Here is a 22882-nt window from a genome sequence, read left to right on the forward strand (position 1 = left end):
TGGCAACTAGGTGATTTTCACAGTAACTTCATTGCAGTGTTGATGTAAGCCTACTTGTGACACAAATAATAAATAAGTAGAATAATCCAAAATCAGGGGCCAGAAATGTAAGATAGTCACAGACAAATCCAATAGGGGAAATAAGGAGAAATTGTGTTTATCAGAGCAGCTATGCTGTGGAGCTCACTACTACAGGAAATATTTGTGGCGAAAAGCCTTTCAAAATGAAACAAGATGAATGGATGAGAGGGAAAAGAATAGAACAAGAAAATGAAAGACTGAGCTGAGGGAGATGGAATGGAAGGAGATGCTTGTGGAGAATCAACACCAGCAGAGACTGACTGGGCTAAATGGCCAGTTTCTGTTCTGTATATTTTGTATAATTCTATGTAAACTGTTTCCACAGGATGTTTGAAGAGGAGGATTTACAGATAGGAAAAAAGAAAATTTTTAAGATCTTCAGAGTGACACAATTCATCAAGACCTGAATATCATCGGCTGTTTAATGTGGAAGGAAAAATGCCTTTCTGTTCTAACATCGGTGTGACTGGAAAAGCACCGAGACACACACGCACGCACACACACACCCCCGAGCGAGAGTGTTCCAGTGAACTGACTGTGGAAAGAGCTTTAACCAGTTACACAGCCTGAAAAAAAATCACACCATTCACAGCGAGGAGAAACTGTACATTATGTGTGGTCGAGGCTTCAACTGATCATCCAACCTGGAGAGAGACAATGACACTGGCACCATGGAGAAAGCATGGATATGTGGGGACTGTGGGAAGGGATTCAAATACCAATCTCGGTTGGAATATCATCGACACACTCACACTGGGGAGAGACCTTTCCTCTGCTCCATGTGCGGGAAGGGATTCACTCGGTCATCCGACCTTCTGAGACACCAAACCACTCACAGTGAGGAAAGACCATTCACCTGCTCCACGTGTGAAAAGGCATTTATTCAATCATCCGATCTTAGGATACACCAGCGAGTTCACACTGGAGAGAGGCCATTCACCTGCTCTGACTGTGGGAAGAGATTCAGTCAGTCAGCCCACCTGCTGGCACACCAGCGAGTTCACACTGGGGAAAAGCCGTTCACCTGCTCTGAGTGTGGGAAAGCATTCATCCATTCATCCCACCTTCTGAGACACCAGCGAGTTCACACTGGGGAGAAGTTGTTTAACTGCTCCAAGTGTGGGAAGGGATTCACTCAGTCATCCCACCTGGTGAGACACCAGCAGGTTCACAAATGACTGCAGGGATTAGATTCTGCTGTTAATCACATCCAGAACTGAACCATGTTCATTCTGACAGTTGGCATTCCCTTCTGCTGAAAATAATTGAAGTTTTATATTCTGGTTATATGTCCAATAAATCAGCTTGTTTTGAATTTATTGTTTTAGATTTTTATCTTTCCCACCTGAGTGTTTAATATCACCTGTCTGGGGCTCAAAAAGGACAATCTGGGGGAGGATCATACAGCAGGAACAGAACTTCAGCCTGGACGCAGTCTGGGAACACAGTGACTGTCCACACTTTGTTCCTGTTGGATAAAATCAAACACAGCATTTATTCTCCATCCAGTTATCTGACCTTTTCTATTTGCATAGCTTATACTGGTCTCCCTGGTGACAAATATTATGCTTCATTCCCTCATTTCCAATTAGTTATTATAAAATCTGTTTCTTCCAATCCGCCTGGAACATCAGGTGGACATTCCCAAGTGGAATTGAGACAGAGGTGAGATCAGCCATGATCAGATTGAATGGTGGAGCAGGCTTGAGGGGCTGAATTACTGACCCCTGCTCCTGGCTCTTATGTTTTTCAGTTAATGATCGTCACTGTGTCCGTGAGGGAATGTTGTGAGTTTCTACCCTGGACTCACTGTGATGGATTTTAGAAACTTCTTTCAAATAGGCTTAGAGGGGGAGGATTTACACAATACTAAACCCAAACCAAGAAAAATATTTGTCTTTGATCAATCTTTAACATTGGACATTTTTTTCACAGGACTTCAGAAGCTGAGTGGTGGGAGGCAAAAAACTCAAACAAATCATCGCAGCAGCATCTGACGCTATTGCCTAAATTATTGTGATCTGAATATTATTGTAATTTGAACATGGAAGGGGAAAGCACAGTTAGCAGTGGAGAGAAACCAAATATGTGTTCTGTGAGTGGACAAGGATTCAGCCAGTCAACTGGCCTGTCAAGACACAAACGCATTCAAATTAGGGGGAAACCATGGAAATGTGGGGGCTGTGGGAAGAGATTCATTTGTTCATCACCACCCCCCCCGCCCAACCCCAACCCCTGCTAAAACACAAGTGGGCTCACACTGGGGAGAGGCCTTCTTCCTGCCATAAATCTGCAAAGGGATTTATTGCCTTATCCATCTTCTTGACACACCAGTGTGTTCACACAGGGGAGAGGCCATTCACATGGCCTGATTGTGGGAAGGAATTCACTAGTTCATCTATCCTGCTGAATGACCAGTGAGTTCACACTGGGGAGAGAGCTTTTACCTGCTCTGAGTGTGGAAAAGAATTCATTGATCTAACTTGTTGAAGCACCAACAAATTCATAACCGGAAGAGGCTGTTTATCTGTTCCAAGCGCGGGAAGGGATTCACTCAGTCATCTACCCTACTGAAACACCCAGCGAGGTTCACACTGGGGAGAGGCTGTTAACCTGCTCTGTGTGGAAAGGGATTTATTCTGTTATCTCACCTGTGGAACACCAGCAAGTTCATGAGTGACTGGATTTGCTGTTAATCACATGCAGAACTGAACCATTCTCATTGGCACTTGTTTCAGCTGATGTTAATAAGCTCTAGCACAGTTGTAGAGTTTATATTGTGGGTTAAAAGTCAAATAAACCAGCGATGTGTGAAATATGGTTTGATGAATGTTTATAATTTCTCTAACCTAGGTTAGTTTTGAAAGGCTTCCCCACTTCACTGTGTCCTCCATCGTCACCTCAACACAAGTCTGAAGACTCATGAAACTTCTTTGTCACTTAGTCAGGGATTCTGCTGTAATTGCTGCTGTTAATCACATCCAGGACTGAACCATATTCATTCTGACAGTTGGAATTTGTTCCTCTGATATTAATAATCCCTATAACTGGAACAGCTACTGTCAAGTAACTGAGCTTTGTTTAAAGCTGTTGTGTATTTTTATCTTTCCCACCTGAATGTTTGACATTACCTGGTTGGAACTCAGAAAGGGTAATCTAGGGGAGGATCATATGGCAGGAAGAGAACTTCAGCCTGGTCACAGTCCTCCAGGGTCACACTGAGAGGGACAAACAGCACTTTGGTCTTTCCATAAGACCATACGACATAGGAGTAGGATTAGGCCACTCGGTCCATTGAGTCTGCTCCGCCATTCAATCATGGCTGATACTTTTCTAATCCCCATTCTCCTGGCTTTTCCCCATAACCCCGATCCCCTTATTAATCAAGAACCTATCCATCTCTGTCTTAAAGGCACTAAATTACGTGGCACCCACAGCCTCTATGGCAAAGAGATCCATAGATCCACCATTCTCTGGCTGAAGAAATGAGGGACATGGACAGGGTGCACAGGGAGCAGCTGTTCCCCTAGTTGAACAGTCAGTTATGAGGGAACACAAGATAAGAGCACAGTCAAGCTGGGGGGAACCATGGAAATGTGGGGACTGTAGGAAGGAATTAATTTGTTCATCCGCCCCCCCCCCCCCTCCTGAAACACAAGTGGGCCCACCCCCCACTTTATCTCATCTCTCTTCATTGACAACAAACACCCCTGTGGGTTAATCCTGAGGTGTGTGAGAAATGTGTCGCAGCCGCTCTCTTCTGTGACTCTGAGGTTCTAGACATGGAACAGAAACTCCTTTACAATGTGTTTAGAGTCAGGGTGATCAACAGTGAATAATGGAAACTGGCTGTAAAATCAGATTGGTGTAAAACTGGGATCTGTTCCTGACTGAGTAAAATGGCAGGTTTAGGTTTTAAAATGTTAATGTAACATTTCTGAATCTACCAAATGTAAGGTAATGGTAACAGAATCACAGATTACTATAATGCAGAAGAGGCTCTTTGGCCTATCGAGTCTGCACTAGTGCATGAAAGGCCCTGACCTGCTCACCTGATCCCACTTGCCAGCACTTGGCCTGTGTTATGAATGTTCTGGCGTGCCAAGTACTCATCCAGGTACTTTTGGAAGGAATATGAGGCATCCTGCCTCCACCATCCTCCCAGGCAGTGCATTCCAGACCGTCACCACCCTCTGGGTAAAGTTTTTCCTCAAATCTTCCAACCCCTCCACTTTTATCTTTTGTCCCCACGTAACTGACTGTTCATCTAAGGGGAACAGCTGCTCCCTATACGCCCTGTCCATGCCCCTCATAATCTTGAACACATCAAGTTACATTTCTATATAGAATCTTGAACCATTTCTCACCTTCCATTGACTTCAGTGTGATGGAAGCTGACTGTTGAAATGTCAACATATAAAATATATTTACAAATGATTGGACAGTTTCTTACATTTGGGATCATTCTTTGTTTTGTGCACTTGAGGTGTTAGATAAGACTTTCTCATGTGACTATCCAGCAGGAATATTAGTTTTAAAGTTTTTCTTATTCGTGTCACAAGTAGGCTTACATTAGCACTACAATGAAGTTACTGTGAAAATTACCTAGCTGCCACACTCCGACACCTATTCAGGTACTCTGAAGGAGAATTTAGCATAACCAATGCACCTAACAAGCACAAGGAAACCAGAGCATCCAGAGGAAACCCACAGAGGTATGGGGAGAATGTGCAGACTCTACACAGAGAGTGACCTAAACCAGGAATGGAACCCAGGTCCCTGGTGCTGTGAGCAGCAGTACTAACTACTGTGCCACCGTGCCATCCAAAATCATTTGTGAAACACAAATCACTCTGATTTTAAGGCTCCCTGGTGCAATAAACTGATCAAGCTCTTCTCAGCTAACACCATTTCACACTCGCCTCTGTTAGATTTTAATATGATTGTCCAATGTAGAAAACTTGCATCTTTCAGCCACTTTGAATTCATACATCCCCTTCTCCCTCCCGTGCCACCCAAAGAGACTGTCTTTGAATTCAGTCGTTCCTGACTTCTCTCTAACCTGTCCTAAATCTGCTGTCGGTTCATTTATTGAAACCAGGGACTCTCTTCCTTGTTTTAACCTGTCCCACGGTTATTCCTTTATTTTAGCTCTTGAATTGTTTGTGAATTGTTTCATGTTCCCACATCTCAGTGACAAATGTTGAGCTGTTTTCTCCACACCCACAGGGCTCCATCTGTTTAAAGTCACAAACAGAAAGGTCCAGTTTTTCTCCTGGAGTTTGACACAAAGCTGCTTTCACAATGATGCAGTTTCAGCCAATGAGGGAGATCCGGGCTCAGCCCCGCCTCTCATTCACTCTGATTGGTTGAAGGACCAGACACTCCGCCTCGGGTCTCCAGCCCCGCCCCCTCTTCCTATTGGTCGGGTGCTGCCGTCAATCACAACATGGGGAACATGCGCAGTGTGGATGAGCTTTGGCCGATTCGCAGACGGTGAGTTTGCGGCGTGGCCGGAGAAATTGAGCTGGTGGGTGGATGGGGAAGCTTCATAGGCACCCATAATGGCTCTGCAAGCAGCATAGGGTGCTAAGGGTCACCGCATTTGTATCTCTGAGGCAGCAGCTGCTCCGCGCCGCTTCGTTCGGGAACAGACCTGGGTTTGGGCAGCGATGCGCATGCGTGGTGCTCCCTGCCAGCAGGAGGAGAGAATGTTGAGCATTTCTATCCTGGACTGACAGGGATGGACTTTGGAAACTCCTTTTACAGGGAGTTAGAGGGGAGGATTTACACACAGAAAACCCAACCCAAGAGAAATGTTTGTCTCTTCTGACTTTCTGTCCTGGATTAACAGTGATTTTTGTTTTGTAATCTCTATTTACAGAATAAGACAATTGGAAAATTCAAACCGAAGATCACATCATATCTGGCAGCCATTTTGTTCTTTAGAATTTGAGTACCATCTGCTTTTGAATGTGAAAGGTCAAAGGTTTGTATGTTCTGTCTGTCGGGAATGATTTCAGATTTTTGGGCTGGCATAGTGGTTAGCAGTACTGCAACACGACATCAGGGACTCGGGTTCGATTCCAGTCTCGGGTGATTGTGTGAAGTTTGCATGTTCTCCCCATATTTCCTCCCACAGTGTGGATGTGCAGGTTAGGTGGGTGGTCAATAACTGGTGTGAAGGTAATCCCAGAAACTATAGGTCTGTCAGTTCAATCTTGGTGATAGGGAAAATTCCTGAAACAGTAATTGAGGGCAAATTTAATAGTCACCTGAGTAAATGTGGGTTAATAAGGAAAGCCAGCATGGAGTTGTTCAGGGAACTAACCTGCTTAAGTTTTTTGATGAGGTTACAGACACCAGTGTTGAGGATAATGTTATTAATATGGTGAACATGGACCTCCAAAAGGCATTAAATAAATTCCTGCACAAAAAATTAGGAACAAAGTTATGACTCGTGGAATGAAAGGGACAGTAACAACATTGACACAAAATTGTCTATGGGACAGGAAACACATGAAATACTGGTTATTGGATGTTTGGGAGTTCCTCAGGAGCTGGTGTTAACATCCAGCTCTTCCTAATGTATACAAATGACCCAGACCTTTGTGTTCAGGGACAGGTTTGAAATTTGTGGAGACAGTTTTCTGAAGGCCCAGACCGTGTGGCCGCTTCCCTTCCCCAAAGGATATTAGTGACTAAGTTGCATTTTTACAACAATCCAACAGTTTTCATTGTCACTTTTTCCCAGTGACGGACGTACAAATGACCAGATTAATTCAGCTCAATTTCACAAACTGACTGTGTTTTTATTAGTTCTCTCTCACTCCTTTATTTTCTGTTTTGAAACAGTTATACAGGGTTTTAAAAGTGCAGGATTTGCAGTTGGGAAACTGAAATGAAACATCACATCAGAATCTGATGGATTTTTCCAATTTATCATAACTTGAATATCATTTGATTTTGAACATGGAAGGAGAAAGCACCATTTACAATGGGGAGGAACCGTACACGTGCTCTTTGTGTGAACAAGGCTTCAGCCAATCATCTGCCCTGTTGAAACACAAATGCAGTCGATCCAGGAAGAAACCATGGAAATGCAGGGATTGTGGGAAGGGATTCAAATCCCCATCTGGCCTGGAAAGTCATTGGCTCAGTCACACTGGGGAGAAACCATTCACCTGCTTCGAGTGTGGAAAGGGATTCACTCGTCAATCCTACCTTCTGATACATCAGCGACTTCACACTGGGGAAAGGCCGTTCACCTGTTCTGTGTGTGGGAAGGGATTCATTCAGTCATCCACCCTGTTGAATCACCAGCGAGTTCACACTGAGGAGAGACCATTTAAATGCTCAGACTGTGGGAAGTGTTACAAATGTTCTGGGGAACTGATGCGCCATCAACGTGCTCACCGCAATGAGAGGCCATTCACCTGTTCCATGTGTGGGAAAGGATTTACTCAGCAATACAAACTGCAGACGCACCAGCGAGTTCACACTGATGAGAGACCTTTTACGTGTCCAGACTGTGGAAAGCGCTTTAAAAGTTCCCAGGACTTGATGCAGCATCAACCTGTTCACACTGATGAGAGACCGTTCAGATGCTCTCACTGTGGGACTGCGTTCAAGCGATCGTCTCACCTCACTGTACACCAGCAAATTCACACTGGGGAGAGGCTGTTCACCAGCCCTGAGTGTGGCAAGGGATTTACTCAGCCATCCATCCTTCTGACACACCAGTGTGTTCAAACTGGGGGGAAACCATTCACCTGCTCTGAGTGTGGGAAGGGATTCCCTTCCTCGTCCAAACTTCTGATGCACCAGCACGTTCACAGTGGGGAGAGACCGTTCACCTGCTCTGTGTGTGGGAAGGGTTTCACTCAGTCATCGAACCTGCTGACACACCAGCGAGTTCACACTGGGGAGAAGCCATTTATATGTGCTGAATGTGGGAAGGGATTTGCTTATTTTTCTGTACTGATGAGACACCAACAAGCTCACAAGCAATTACAATGATTGGATTTTGCAGTCAATGACATCCAGGATTATGCTTGTTGGGGTCTTTTGGTTGATGTTAATAAGCTCCAGCCAGTTAGTTGGGTGAATATTGTGGCTAAAAGTCAAATAAATCAGTTTTATATTACCATTTTTATATTGAACAAACTGTTGCATCTATTTATTGTCTGTAAGTCACTTTGGATCCATTTGAAGGGCTCTTCCTCTCCCCTGTCTTCTCCATCCTCACCTCCAACAACAAGTGTCAGGAGTACATGGAGCTTCTTTGTCACTAAGAGTGAGGGGAGGTGATGGCCTAGTGGTATTAACACTAGACGCTTAATCCAGAAACTCAGCTAATGTTCTGGGTACCCAGGTTTGAATCCCACCAGGGCAGATGGTGAAATTTGAATTCAGTAAAAAAAAATCTAGAAACTGACGATCATGAAACAATTGTCACAAAAATCCATCTGGTTCAATGATGTCCTTTAAGGGGAGGAGATCTGCCATCTTTGCCATGATCTGGCCTACATGAGACTTCAGAGCCACGGCAATGTGGTTGACTCAAAAATGGCCAAGCAAGCCACTCAGTTGTTCAAGAAGGCAGCTCACCACCAGCTTCTCAAGGGCAACTTGCAATAAATGCTGGCCATGCAACAACATCCATGCCCCACAAATGAAAAATGAATAAACATAAGAACATAAGAAATAGGAGCAGGAGTAGGCCATCTGGCCCTTTGAGCCTGCCCCGCCATTCAATAAGATCATGGCTGATCTGTCGTGGCTCAGTTCCACTTTCCGGCCCTCTCCCCATAACCCTTAATCCCCTCTCTTATCAAAAACCCATCAACCCGCTTCTTGAAAATATTTAGCGAGGCAGCCTCCACCACTTCAATGGGTAGAGAATTCCAGAGATTCACCACCCTTTGAGTGAAGAAGTTCCTCCTCAACTCCGTTCTAAAATGCCCCCCCTTTATCTTGAGGCTGTGCCCCCTAGTCCTACTGTCTTTTTTCAGTGGGAAGAGTCTCTCCACCTCTATCCTATCCATCCCATTCATCATCTTATACGTCTCAATGAGATCTCCCCTCATTCTTCTAAACTCCAACGAGTACAAGCCTAGTTTATTCAGCCTCTCCTCATAGTTCAACCCCCTCAACTCCGGTATCAGCCTAGTAAACCTCCTCTGCACTCCCTCCAAGGCCAAAATATCGTTGCGCAGGTGCGGCGCCCAAAACTGCACACAGTACTCCAGCTGCGGCCTCACCCATGCCCTATACAGCTGCAGCAAGACCTCCCTACTTTTATATTCAATCCCCTTCGCTATGAAGGCCAGCATCCCATTCGCCTTCCTGACCACCTGCTGCACCTGCAAGCTGGGTTTTTGCGACTCATGCACAAGGACCCCGAGGTCCCTCTGCACCGTCGCCTGCTGCAGTTTTTCGCCCCGTAAGTAATAGTCCTTCCTACCATTCTTCCTACCAAAGTGGACCACCTCACACTTGCCAACATTAAATTCCATTTGCCATTTCCTGGCCCATTCGCCCAGCCTATCTAGATCCTTCTGCAGACTCTCCACACCCTCCGCACAATTTGCCGTTCCCCCAATCTTGGTGTCATCCGCAAATTTCGACACCCTACACTCAGTTCCCTCCTCCAGATCATCTATATAAATGGTAAATAGCTGAGGCCCCAGCTCCGACCCCTGGGGCACTCCACTAGTCACCATCCGCCAATCTGAATAGCACCCGTTGACCCCCACTCTCTGCCTCCTATTTGACAACCAATCCTCTATCCACGCTAACACCCTACCCCCAACTCCAAGTCCCCTGACCTTCTGCAATAACCTCTTATGAGGTTATAAAAAGCTCATAAAAAGCTGCCTCTGTTGCTTTCCTTCCTCCCATGAGCCCATTCTTGACCCCAGTGTTTTTGTTCCCTTCCTGCCCATCTCTCATTATGACTTTCAAAATCCCTGCCATCTCCCAAATCTCTGCCCATGTGTCCTGAAATTCCCTGTGTGAATCCCTCTGATTACATTTGTCTGTCACACAGTATTAAACCAGCTCTTACCAAAGTCACAAATTACACTGTGAATATGACTGAGGTAAGTTTTCTGTCACTGTCCTTCTCAGCCAGTCTGCAGTTATTGACACCATTGACCAAACCATCTTCCTCCATTGCCTGACCATTGTTGTCCAGCTGGGTGGGACTGCACACTTTGGATGAATTTCTTATCTGATTGTAGTCAGAGAATCACCAGCAGCCATTGTGATTATTGCAGACAGAGACCAAAGTAAAATAGGAACAGAGACTGTGAGAGTGAATGGGATGGAGGTTCGTAAACTGAGACAAAGAGAAACAGATTGAGACAGAAAATGGGGTCAACATTGTTCCAAAGAGAAGAGATGAATTCTTTTCAAACCTTCGTGATCATTATAACTTATAATTTCTGTAAAATATTTTGAGTGAATGTAACAAGGCCTGGATATGAGATTCTGAAGCTCCCTCCCTAACTGTCCAGATTAAAGGTGTTTGTTAAGATCTGCCTCTCCAAACAAGGTTTTGGCCATCCATCCTAATATTTTGCTCTGTGACCCAGTAATTCTATTTCCAGATCTATCAGTAATGGACTTGCTGCATCTGGAACACAACTGTTTTCATCACTAAGGCTCCACTGTGATGTAATAGTCTCTATGACATCATCTCAGCAGGACTGGATGACATCATCAGAGTCCATTGTTTCTGAATGATCCACATCAATAACAACAGGGGGATTAGCTGAGTAAATGCATGTGGTTATAGGTTTAGGGGATATGCCTGAGAAAGATGCTCTATCGCAGGATCAGTACATGCTGAATGGGTCAAATGGCCTCCTTCTGCACCGTAAAGACTCTATGATTAGTGAATTACGGGCAACAACTTTTGAATAGAGGGGTTTCTGGGGCACAGAGCATTGTGGGAATTGTGACTGCCATTAGTCAGTGCCTGATCCTAAATGTTTCATTGTAAACAGCAACCTGAGCCCTCAATTCCATTTGTCACTCCCCAAAGGCTGCCTGACATGCTGATTATTTCCAGGGTTTATTCTCTTTATTTCAGATACAATCTGGTCAGAGTTTTGTTTCTGTTTTATTGTTCTAAGATTAGAGACACAGGCTGACTAGTTAGGAGCAGGTTTGAATCGGGCTGCATGTTTGATGCAGAATTCGGTCCCTGGCCTCCTGTGTGGGTCTTTTTTATTGTTGCTTCAGTCTGAATTATATTTATAACCTGTCTCTGAGCTCTCTCTCAATCCCCTTTTTTCCCTGTTTCAACTCAATTTCACAGGAGACGATTTGATGTCAGAAAACTGTAAATAAATATCATATCAGAATCTGACAGAGTCACCCAATTTATCATGACTGAATTCTGAACATGGAAGGCAAATGCACCGTTCACAGTGGAGAGAAGCCATACATGGGCTCTGGATGTGGACAAGGTTCAGCTGGTCGCCTGCCCTGTGGAAACATAAGTGCAATCACTCCATGAGAAAAACTGCAGAAATGTGTGAACAGTGGGAAGGAGTTCAGTTACCCATCCCAGCTGGAAACTCATCGGTGAGTTCACACTGGAGAGAGGCCATTCATCTGTTCCGATTGTTGAAAGGGATTTACCCAGTCATCCAGCCTGGTGTTATACCAGCAAGTTCACACTGTGGAGAGACCGTTCACCTGTTCCGAGTGTGGAAAGGGATTCACTCAGTCATTCAGCCTAGTGTTACATCAGCGAGTTCACACCAGGGAGAGGCCATTCACCTGCTCTTAGTACGGGAAGGGATTCACTGGATCATCCAACCTGGTGTCACACCAGCACATTAATACTGGGGAAAGGCCATTCACCTGCTGTGAGTGTGGGAAGAGTTTCACTCGGTCATCCTACCTGATGAGACACCAGCGAACCCATACTGGGGAAAGACCATTCATCTGATCCGAGTGTGGAGGGATTTTTGCAGCTAATATGAAGAAGTCGTGCTGTCAGTAGTTCAGTGGGAATAGGATTGAGGGATCAGGTTGTGAGTCTCATGGATAAGATGAGCTCAAGAGGATATGAGGGGAGGCAAGAGAGAAACTGGAGAAAGAGATGAGTTCAGACAAAGGGGAGAGTTAAAGGGGGTTTGTTCCAGTGGGTTAGAGGAAGGGAGGGAAGCAGCAGATTCTCTCAATCGTAGTGACAAAGGTCATGAATTTCTCCTCCATGAGCATTTATGGGGAGGAGAAGGTGGTGGAGAGACAAAGGGAGACCACTTCAAAAGGAATTCAGTTGTGTTGATGATATTAAAAAGATTCACATTACTGACTCTTTCAGCGAATATCGTTATGTGGTTCCTGTATGCCTGACTGCTGTTTGTCTTTCTCTCTTCCTCACTCGGTCCTTCATTCTTAGTTTTTATTTCTCACACTCCCGTTTTGACCCCCCCCTATCAAACGCATTGAATTCGGTCTCAACTCACGTTGATATGCAATGGTGTTAATTATCCCCGAATATTATCATCTTCTGGATTGGCATTGAACACAAACAGAGCTGGATTATTGTGTGTGTTGTATTGTGTGCGCGCGCACGTGCGAGCGCATGTGTGTAGTGTTGTGTGTGCATCTGTTTGTGTGTGTTGTGTTGTGTGTGTTTGTGTGTGTTGTGTATGTGTAGTGTTGTGTGTGCATCTGTTTGTGTGTGTTTGTGTGTGTGTGTGTATGTGTGTGTGTGTGTGTTTGCGTTGTGTTGTGTGTGTGTGTTTGTGTGTGGTGTTGCGTGTGTGTTGTGTTGTGTGTGTATGTGTGTGTGTGTGTTGTGTTGTGTGTGTATGTGTGTGTGTTGTGTTTGTATGTGTTGTGTGTGTGTATGTGTGTGTGTGTTGTGTCTGTATGTCCCACTTTCACTTTCTATTCTTTCTGCGTATGGGTTTTCTCCAGTTCTGCCTCTCGATTTTCACTCTGTTGTTCTCTCAGCTGGATGGAATTCGGTGCTCAACGGCTTGCTCTCCTGAAAGAGTCTGAGCAGCTGGAGAAAGCCTAACCGAAGAGATACTGAAGCAGATACAGACACTTTAACCGTTGGATGTGTTTAATAGAATGTACATCACATTGCTCGGCGGTTGCAAAATATCACAACTTGTGTGGAGTCAGAACCTCATATTAGAACGAAGGAGCACTTTTTGTACGGGTCTCTACTGACCTAGTAATGCTGTGTGTCCCAATACACAGTGATACACCGCACTGTCAGAGAACTGCGCATAGCGAATGGTTAAAGGAACAGTTCTTGCTGTGTTATCTAAAGTAGCATAAAGCAGCCGCTTCCCAAAGGCAGTCACATTGTTTCCAGTACTCGTTTTTTCCAATAGATATTGAGGATGTTGCTCTGGGTGCTGAATATACCAGAAGAAAACAGGAGAAGGATGTGATGTCGAATAATTGCAGTTTAGCTTCACACTCTCTCCGTAACTCACTCTGATACTCGGTGGATCCTGAAACACTGCCTCCGTTTCCTCACTGGCCTGAATAAGAAGGATGAATATCGATGTCAAACAGAGAAAATGCTGCATGATATCAGAATACAGAACACAGCAGCAATACAGGTTCAGACCCTGAGTAATAGGTTTATAAATCCTGCACCACCCACCCTCCAACTCAACAGTGGGACTAAATGAACCAAAACCTGAAATGTGAACTTGAATGTATATCTGTGCGACCGATGAGCGGAAATGGCAACTTAGATGACAGAATGACAGGTTTTCTGACAGATGTCACTTTCCATCAGCCCTCCAATCAAAACCACTAAAATCAGTGACTTGATCATCACTTTGTTCTTTGTGGAGTTTGATGCGGGCCAATTAACTTCCCCGTCTCCTGTATTAAGTCAGTGATGAAAACTCAAAGATTCCTTTGGCTGTAAAGCTCTTCGTGAAGTCCTGATGTCATGAACGGCGGTATATAAATGGAAGTCTTTCTTTATTACCCTTGAGAGACAGAGTGCGAATCCGAATCAGAAGATGGAATGGAAACGTTTACACTGAGTACAGTTTTAACCATAACATCAAACTCAATATCAGGAGTTTCTTTCTCAGTATCTTTCTGACTCTGTATTTCTTGGTGTCACCCTACAGCTCTTCACCTCGCCAACCCTATCTCTGAACTTATGGTGTCCCTCACCATGTCCCTATACCGGGAAGGCAGATAGTGGGAGAAATATGCAGACAAATTATGCAATGAGAGTAATGGAGATTTTTATTGTCTCGTATTCATTCCATGCAAGACGTCGGTAAAGGCTGCAACCGAATAGCTTCCTACGATTAATTTCAGATGCTGATATAATCCAAAATGTTGGAAAAAATACCAACATGGGAAGATTTGCTATTGTATCTTGTAATCTGGAAGAAAGCAGATGAGATTAGAGAAATAACTGGAGGGGAATATTCGGCAACACAGATCATACTTACTCATTAAGAGGTTCGAGATGAATAAATGCTAGACGGAAAACAACTAGCGACTTGATTCAGTGACATGTGTACTGAATGGTAGCAGTGAACCAGAATGTTTGAGTGATTCAGATAGATGACAGAAAATTCAATAAAGAATAAATAAATGTTTGAGCTACATTGCTGGGAGTAAGTTTACCAGTGCTGCTCCAATTATGTTTGCACAAGGCATATGGAGGTTAGCGAATGCAGTTGATGAAAAGATCAACAATTGTCTTAGAATCCGTACAGTGCAGAAGGAGGCAATCAGACCCTCCGACTCTGCAGTGACTCTCTGGGAGAGTATATTTCCCAGGTCCGCTCCCCTCCTCACTATCACCCCAAAGATTTATCCTGGTTATTTATTCTAACCCACAAATTTCTGAGCAAGTTGGCATGCTCAATGCACCTAACCTGCGCATCATTGGACAGTCGGAGGAAAGGGTACACCCCACCCAGACACGGAGAGCATCTGCAAACTCCACGTAGCCTGGAACTGAACCCGGATACCTGGAATTATGAGGCAGCAGTGCTAATCACTGTGACACCACTATACCACTTAATGACAGCCAAGCACGCACGATGGGTTGAAGGGCCCATCGCATGATCTGCAAACATTATGGATTTACAGAATTTCCTTGGTGGTTTACACATTTTCCTGTGCGATGTGAGCAATGAAGATAAGATGGTACTGCTCCACTGGATGACTGTCAATGAAACGCGAAATGCAGCCATGATCTGCTCCGCTACTTTTGCTTTCACGGTATTTGCCCGGGTACAGGCAGCAGTGGAATCAATTGCTTCAGCAATTGCTGATGGCAGGAAGTGGGCCTGATCTACAAGGAAGGATCGCTGCTTAAATCTGGTGAACATGATCCATTTCCAACCAATCCAAGTGCGCAGAACACACGTGACCTTAAATGTATGTTGTTAAATCTAGCTTTTTTTTTATTTGCACCGCCTTTCTCATTATCTCTAGTAATGACCGTTTCATTAAATGAGACAAATAGGCAGGGCACATTGATTGTCGGGTAGCAATGAGAAAACTCCGCAATGTTGGTCGCGGCACCTGCTGGTTGTTTCGGGTAACTGTTTGTCGAGTTTGTCAAACTCTCGTGAGCCCTTGAAATATTTGAATTAATTTCCAGTCATTTTACAGCGATAAGGATGTTTACAAAAAGGAGAGGTTGGTATATCAGAGAGACAGAGGCAATGAGACAGGGTTATGTAGAAAGTCACATGAGACACAAAACTAAACAGAAAACGCGATTCTTTACAGCTCTCATTTATTGGCGGGGAACATCCATCAGTTCCGGCAGAGTAGCCAACCCTGTCCCTGGGAAATGCCCCCCCAGTTTCTTAAAAATTAAACCAGATTTCACTGGGGTTACCCTTTACACTAGTTTGGAATCATGGGCAGAATTAGAGCATTCTGTTACTTTCTATCAAGATGTTACCAACTGTTGTCCATGCTCCTTACTGATAATAATTACCCTGCTGCCCGGCGAGTCCAGTATTACATGGTAACCATGTCAACCAATGGTTATTTTTAAACCCTGACTTTTGAGCCAATGTGTATTGGTGTGACAGAAATGAGCCGTGAAAATTCAGCGTTCCTGCTCATTTCCAATTAACAATTCGGGAAGGACAGTGTGAACTGGTTACTTGTTAACTGTTAACTTGTTAACTTGTTAACCTGTTAACCTGTTAACTTACACTGTTACTTGTTAACCTGCACTGCCCCATCTCTACTCTGGTACATGCAGTATTCGGGGGAAACTCCGAAACATTTGCTGAATAAATATAGATTAGGATGTTAAGAAAGATCCCCAAAGTTAGCAGAGAGGTCCTCTGCAGATTTGCGGAAGGGTAAAAAAGCATCCTTTAAATATCGCCAGGGGCCTTCTGTCGATTGCTGCCGTGCACTTCTGTGCGATGGAACACACACTGCTGCGGAGCTGGAGCAGAAAAAAACCTGGTTTTGCAGTTTGTTTTCTCAGCTTCTCCTGGAAACAATTGGGTGACAGTTGATCCGAGGTGAATATGGTTTCCTGTCGGTTTGTGTTTGAGCGGCTGACAGCGCCGCTGCTCATTGTGGCTGCATCTGCCAGAGGTTCTGTACAGCAGCCAGGAGCTCTAACTTATCTTGTTGAGACAGTTTTTGTACAGGAGTCAGACTGCTTTCCATCACTGTGAGGCTGAAAGCGCAGTAATACATGGCCGCGTCAGACAACTGCAGATCCCAGATAGTCAAACTGATGGATTTCTTCCAGGTTTGGAGATTAGCCGAGAAACGGTTTTTAGCAAAATCTGCTTTATATTCACCACCCCCCGAGTACTTCCTCAGAATGTATTCGGGCTGGGAGTCTGGATGCTGTCGATACCAGAATAAATTATAGACAGTTTCTGCAGTTTCATAGTTGCAGTTTAATGTCACCGCGTCTCCTTCTGTCTTAACATCTGAGGGCAGCGGCTGAGTGACAGAATCTCCATGGGTCAGATCTGGAAAATATGTTCAAATAGATGAAGAATAGAGTGACGTGTTCTCAATAGTGAGATTCAACCAAGTCCTAGAAATAAGAAAACAAAGGTCATGTCCAGAAATACCTGTTAGAAATGCTCCCCATACAATCCAGATGATGAGTACCCGCATTGTCTCTGTCCGCTCTGTAAAGGGGGAATCGGGTATTTGAAGACACCCATTCTAATCCCCACCCTTAATAATCTGATGACGTGTCTCAGGATGTTCATGCGTCAGTTCCGTGTCTCGGAACAGTGGCACCGTGTGATTGGTAATTGCTCAGATGACTGTCAGTGAATGGAAGCTCTCCAACTTCTACTCTATTCGGTGTCCCTGTTGGGAGAATTGTTCCGCTTTGGAAATGGGATGTCAAGAAAAAAACCCCTTCATTTTGTCATTGGAACGGCGGAGTAAGGAGTTTTGATGGATTTGGTGGATTTTCAATCAATGTTCTATGCACGTTCTCTTAGCTTTAGCATTCAAGCACTAGTGCCTGACCCGCAGTGAGAGTCTAGACAACGGTGGAGGCTGTGGGTCACAGAATAATTTTAAAGCTGAGTTTAACAAACATTTTAACTAAAATTTATGTCACGGTTCATGAGGATCGAGGCAGAAAAGTAGATTTGAAAGGAAGATCAGTTAAACTGCAATCTGACTGAATGGTAGACCAGATTTGCAGGAGCTTAATTTTTATGTTCGAATGTTCAGATATCGGTGGATGGAATGTGACATACTTTGCAATCTTCGTTTCTTTACTAAAGGAAGAGGGAAATCGATCAGTGAACTCTAGTTGCCTGCTTATTATTCCTGAGATAATGTAAAACGTGTACTATGGATGCTGTACTGAAAGCTGACCATGACTGAAATCAGTAGGGTTAGGATATCAAATTGTTATGATGCAGCTAATTATGACATCGCCTTTTCTTCAAAGGTCCACTCAGGGACAACAAGATGCACTTTGTAGTTGTGGCCCCCTGTCATATAATATACTGAGAAGAGTCAACTTCAAGAACTTCCACTCTTTCTTCTTAATCATTATCAACATGGGGTCACTGGAAAAGTAGTTCATGGACCCAGGATGATGCTTTGAGAAAAGCAGTTCAATCCCATCATATAAAGTGGTTAGATTTAAATTCAATTTTGGAGAAAAGTATTCAAAATTCTACTCCTGCAGCTTGTTAAATTTAAATGTGATGAATTGATATGAAAAGCTAGTCGCACTGATGGTGCTCGAAATCTGTCACTGCAAATCCACCTTATTCACTAATCCACTTTGTGGAAGGAAATCTGCCTTCGTAGCCTGGCCTGGCCTGCATGTGACAAGAATATAACTAACTCTCAAATAGCCCAGCCCGTTTCGAGGATAATTAGTGATCGGCAAAATCTTGGTCTTGTGACAGACGCCCAGTTAATATATTTTTTAAGAAGTGTCGTCATCATTTGACTAATAGTAATCCTAAATTACAGCAGTCAGGAGAACAGCATATTCTTTACTTTTAATTGGGAGGGAAACGCAAAGTGAAAAAGTGATATATTGACCAGAAGAGGTCCGCTGTCCTTTTGCTTCCTTCTCCCGAATCTGTAACGCTGCAGTTCAGGAAATATTCTCCCGCAGTGGAGATACAGATTCAGACCCCACAACGCCGTAGCTCCGCCCGCATTCCTGATGCAACCAGTGCCAAACAAGCAAATCGACAGAACTGTCTTCATAGAATCATAGAGTCCCTGTAGTGCAGAAGGAGGCCATTCGGCCCATTAAACCTGCAGCGACAACAGTCCTACGAAGACCCTCTCCTCATAACCCCATGTGTTTACTCTCCTAATCACCCTAACACTAAGGGACAATTTCGCATGACTAATCCACCTAATCTGCACATTTCTGGACTGTGGGAGGAAACGAGAGAAAACGCACGGGTATAACGTGAAAGCTCCACACAGACGATTATCCAGGGCCGAAATTGAACCTGGTCCCCCTTTGTTATGAGGCAGGAGTGCTAACTACTGTTTCACCTTTCCGTTCATTTGGTAATGCAGGGCACATGGGGTGAACCAGAGAGAGGGGGGGGGGGGGTGGGGAGCAGAAAAATTGGACTGCGGATGTTACTGCCAACAGCAACGCTATGTGAATGGAACCATAGGTTGCGTCACCATCATTTCAAGTTGGGAGAAATATATAACAACTGCGCCCTCTGACGGTGACTCAGGGTGCGTGATACTGTCCGCAAGTGAAAGGTTGTCTATGGGCAGTCCCCAGCCGTCTTTTATTGAGAGACGTGTTTTCAAATAATTCAACTATATAAATAGACGCTAGGGAAATGTGAGTAATTTGAAAGAAAAATGCATTCTGGATCATTTCTGAATCTCTTCCTTTCTGTCCTTCCCGCATCATTTGGCTTTGTATTTAGCACTCGTAATGTCTCATTTTCCTTCAATTCTCCTTCCATACTTTTCTAATCTGTTGTCCTGTGCCCGTAATCCTAAACAGAAAATGAATTCCAGAATTTTGACGCAAGGGAGCGGCGATATTGTTCAAAATGAGGATGGTGTGCGGATTGAAGGGGTGCCCGCAAAGTATGGTGTTCTCATGCAGCTGTTCCTCTTATCCCTTGTAGCTGGAAGAAATTCGCAAGGTGCTGTCGAACCAGGCTTGACGGATTGATATATTCCGCTTCAAGTGCGTACAATAACTTCTAATGGAAAATTGCTGGTTAATAAATAAGGAACTGTGGCCGCCGTTATTTTTAATCAGATTTTTTTTATTGATGAGAAACGTTATACAAACATTGTTATCCAAACTACCCATTGACATTGGAATACACTAGTTTATAGTGTCCACTTTCTAAGCCTCTTGTGACATCCACCTCCTCCTCTTCCACTTACCATGCCCTAAGAGGGATTTGGTGACTATAGACGTCCATTAGATCATTCAGTGATTGATCATTTCAAAGTTCTCCAGTGGATTGCCATTGACTTCTGCACTATTGTTGACCAGGAATCTGCTCCGTCCCCATCACCAGCCATCAGCAATACTGAAAGCATTTACAGGCTGATAATCAACATGTTCGACCAGGTTAAGAACGTGACCATCAAGTTTTGAAGTCTTTGTTCTGCGGAACAAAGGGACCTTGGTGGCTTTGGTCATTGATCTCTGAAATCGTAAGGGCATGTTAGTAAGATGATGAAAAAGGCATAAGGGGCACTTGCATTTATCAATCGACGTAAGAAGTCTCACAACACCAGGTTAAATTCCAACAGGTTTGTTTGGTAGTACACGCCACAAGCTTTCGGAGCGCTGCCCCTTCATCAGGTTGTTGTGTTCACAAACAGGGCATATATAGACACAAACTCAATTGACAAAATGCTGAGAGGATGTTTCCCCTCGTGGGAGAGTCTGGGGACAGGGGACATTGTCTCAGAGTAAACAAGCGGTAATTGAAAACAAAGAGGAGCAATTTTTTTTCAGAGAGTTGTGAGTCTTTCTGGACTACACGAAATTCCTTATGTAAAGAAAGATGGTAATGCGTTAAAAAAACGTCTAGAGAAGGTTTGCTATAATAGTATCCAGGTACGTGCGGGTTATCTGTATCAGCAATAAGAATATTGATGTTAGGTTTGTATCTACTGGAGTTTTGAAGAGATATCTTCATTGAAAGTGTTTAAGCTATAAGGGAAATTAACTGTATGGATGTGGAGCGGATATTTCCTCGTGCCCATGTTGTAGCTGCACTGGATATTTCTGGATCTTTATATTTCTCGGAGCGTATATATCTGGGCTCTTTTTTCTGCACCTGTTCCCAGTGCAGTTGTATTGTCCACAGGAGGGCGCTCTCTGATCACTTACCGAACATCACTGTCGCCTTCTGCAGAGAGTGACTAAAAATGGGTGGGGAAATAAAGTCCAGCCAATCGCATCACGTCTTTTTTGACTCTTTCAATTTCTCACATTCCAGGTTCAGGACAGACAGAGATCATTGTTTCCGTTTCTGGAGCTCAGACTGGAACGCTGAGAGTAAAAATGTTCCTGATTCTAGTTATTGCACTGATCACGGGTCAGTGATTCTGATCACATATTGTATATTGCAAAACTTGTGGAAGTTCCCTTTCCCAACTCTGTGAACCAATTGTCTTCCTCTGATTCCTAACGCACTGTGTCTCTGCTATTTATTTTCAGAGGTGAGTAATGGAGAGTCAGTGTCTCAGTCAGAACCAAGAGTTGAAGCAACAGAGGGTGAAAATTCAGCAATACCCTGCAGTTACTCAGTGCCGAGTTCAGCTGCACAACATGACCTGTTCTGGTATCGCCAGTATCCACACCAAACTCCTCAGTATCTGCTCAAAGCCAGTAGTTATGGGTTTAGCGATACAGCTCCCGGTTTTGGACACTTCAGCGGAAATCTCAACCAGACACAAAGCACGTTTCACTTGTCCATGAAAGATTTGAAGGTGAGAGACAGCGCAGTGTATTACTGTGCACTGAGACCCACAGTGAGAGAGGCTCCCGCGGGCCTCATACAAAAAGTGACCCAAGTCGACAACCGTTGCTTCGGGATCAGAGAAAAAGAGTCAGATCTCTACGGAAATGCGCAGAAAATGAAGGTCACAATACAGTCCAGCTGAATGATATTCCCTGCTGAGCTCAGCCATTGTCAGTGTTGTGAAATGTCACATTTGCCGTCCTATTATTCCGGGATCAAATCCAACCATTCTCCCATCCCAACCGCACAAAATCTAGATTATCCCAGATGAATAATTTCCTTAATCTGTACTTAGGCACCTAATCCGGAATTTTTCTATCTGCCAGGCGGCACATTTTAAAAGTGATCTATTATCAAATGCAATCTCAGAATTGTTCCATTGTAAAGTCCTTGGAGCAGAAATAATGACTGATTGAAATCAGAGCTTTACTATTTGAGGAATGATATCCTTGTTATAGAGGGGTACAGCGAAGGTTTACCATGCTGATTCGCGGGATGGCAGGTCTGACATATGAAGAAAGATTAAATCCATTAGGATTATATTTACTGGAGCTTCGAAGAGTGAGAGGGGATCTCATAGAAACTTATAAAATTCTAACAGGGTGGACTCAGAAGATTGTTCCCAATGGTGGGGGAGTCCGGAACTAGGGGATCATCTTTTGAAGATAAGGGATAAAGTGAGGTGAAGGGAAATTCCTTCATCCAGAGAGTGTTAAATATATGGAATTCAATCCCACCAAATGTAGTTGAGGCCAAAATGAGGTCTGATTTCAAGAAGAAATTTGATATAGCTCTAGGGGTTAAAGGGGTCCAGGGATATAGGCGAGGGGGAAGCAGGATCAGGACATTGAATTCCAAGATCAGCCATGATCACGATGAATGGCGGAGAAGGCTCGTGCTTCTAGTTTCTATGTTATGAGTCCATGAAATATTTCCTGGTGCAGAGTTGAGTGACTAATTATCCCCGAGATACTTACAGCATTAACTATTAATTATTTTAAGTCATAGATGTTACTCATTAAAACCTGTACATAAGGCTGCTGAATTCCTACAATGCAGAATGAGACCATTAGGCTCAACGAGCCTGTTCCGACAACAATCCCACCCAGGCCCTATCCCCGTAACCCACATATTTAGCCTGCTAATCCCCTGACACTAAGGGTAATTTTGCATGACCAATCTAGTTTAGGACAGTGGAAAGAAACTGGAGCATCTAAGGGAGAAAGCGCAAACTTCACAGAGACAGTGACCCGAGGGTGGAATCGAACCCATGTCCCTGGGATGTGAGGGAGCAATGCTAATCACTGTGACACCGTGTC

The 22882-nt window shown here is 44.1% G+C and overlaps 1 protein-coding gene and 1 gene segment (V, D, J or C); one reads left to right on the forward strand and one right to left on the reverse strand.

Moving 5' to 3' along the window:
- The first annotated feature begins 7053 nt into the window (after positions 1-7053).
- Positions 7054-8176, forward strand: LOC145363671 (uncharacterized). The gene has a single exon (XM_080218887.1). It carries the CDS (start codon positions 7054-7056, stop codon positions 8098-8100), a length of 1047 nt encoding a protein of 348 aa, XP_080075013.1. The 3' UTR covers positions 8101-8176.
- An 8480-nt stretch (positions 8177-16656) lies between these two features.
- Positions 16657-20936, reverse strand: LOC145363596 (T cell receptor alpha variable 38-2/delta variable 8-like). The segment is given in 2 exon segments: positions 16657-17069; positions 20930-20936. Coding segments are annotated over 2 exon segments (420 nt in total).
- Positions 20937-22882: the final 1946 nt, after the last annotated feature.

This window comes from Carcharhinus amblyrhynchos, unplaced genomic scaffold (genome assembly GCF_965287045.1).
Source record: "Carcharhinus amblyrhynchos unplaced genomic scaffold, sCarAmb.v2.hapA scaffold_39, whole genome shotgun sequence".
Taxonomy (NCBI): Eukaryota; Metazoa; Chordata; class Chondrichthyes; order Carcharhiniformes; family Carcharhinidae; genus Carcharhinus; species Carcharhinus amblyrhynchos.

Excerpts from the sequence above, each read along its gene's own strand:
- LOC145363671 (XM_080218887.1), top strand. The coding sequence starts at position 7,054 with ATGGAAGGAGAAAGCACCATTTACAATGGGGAGGAACCGTACACGTGC.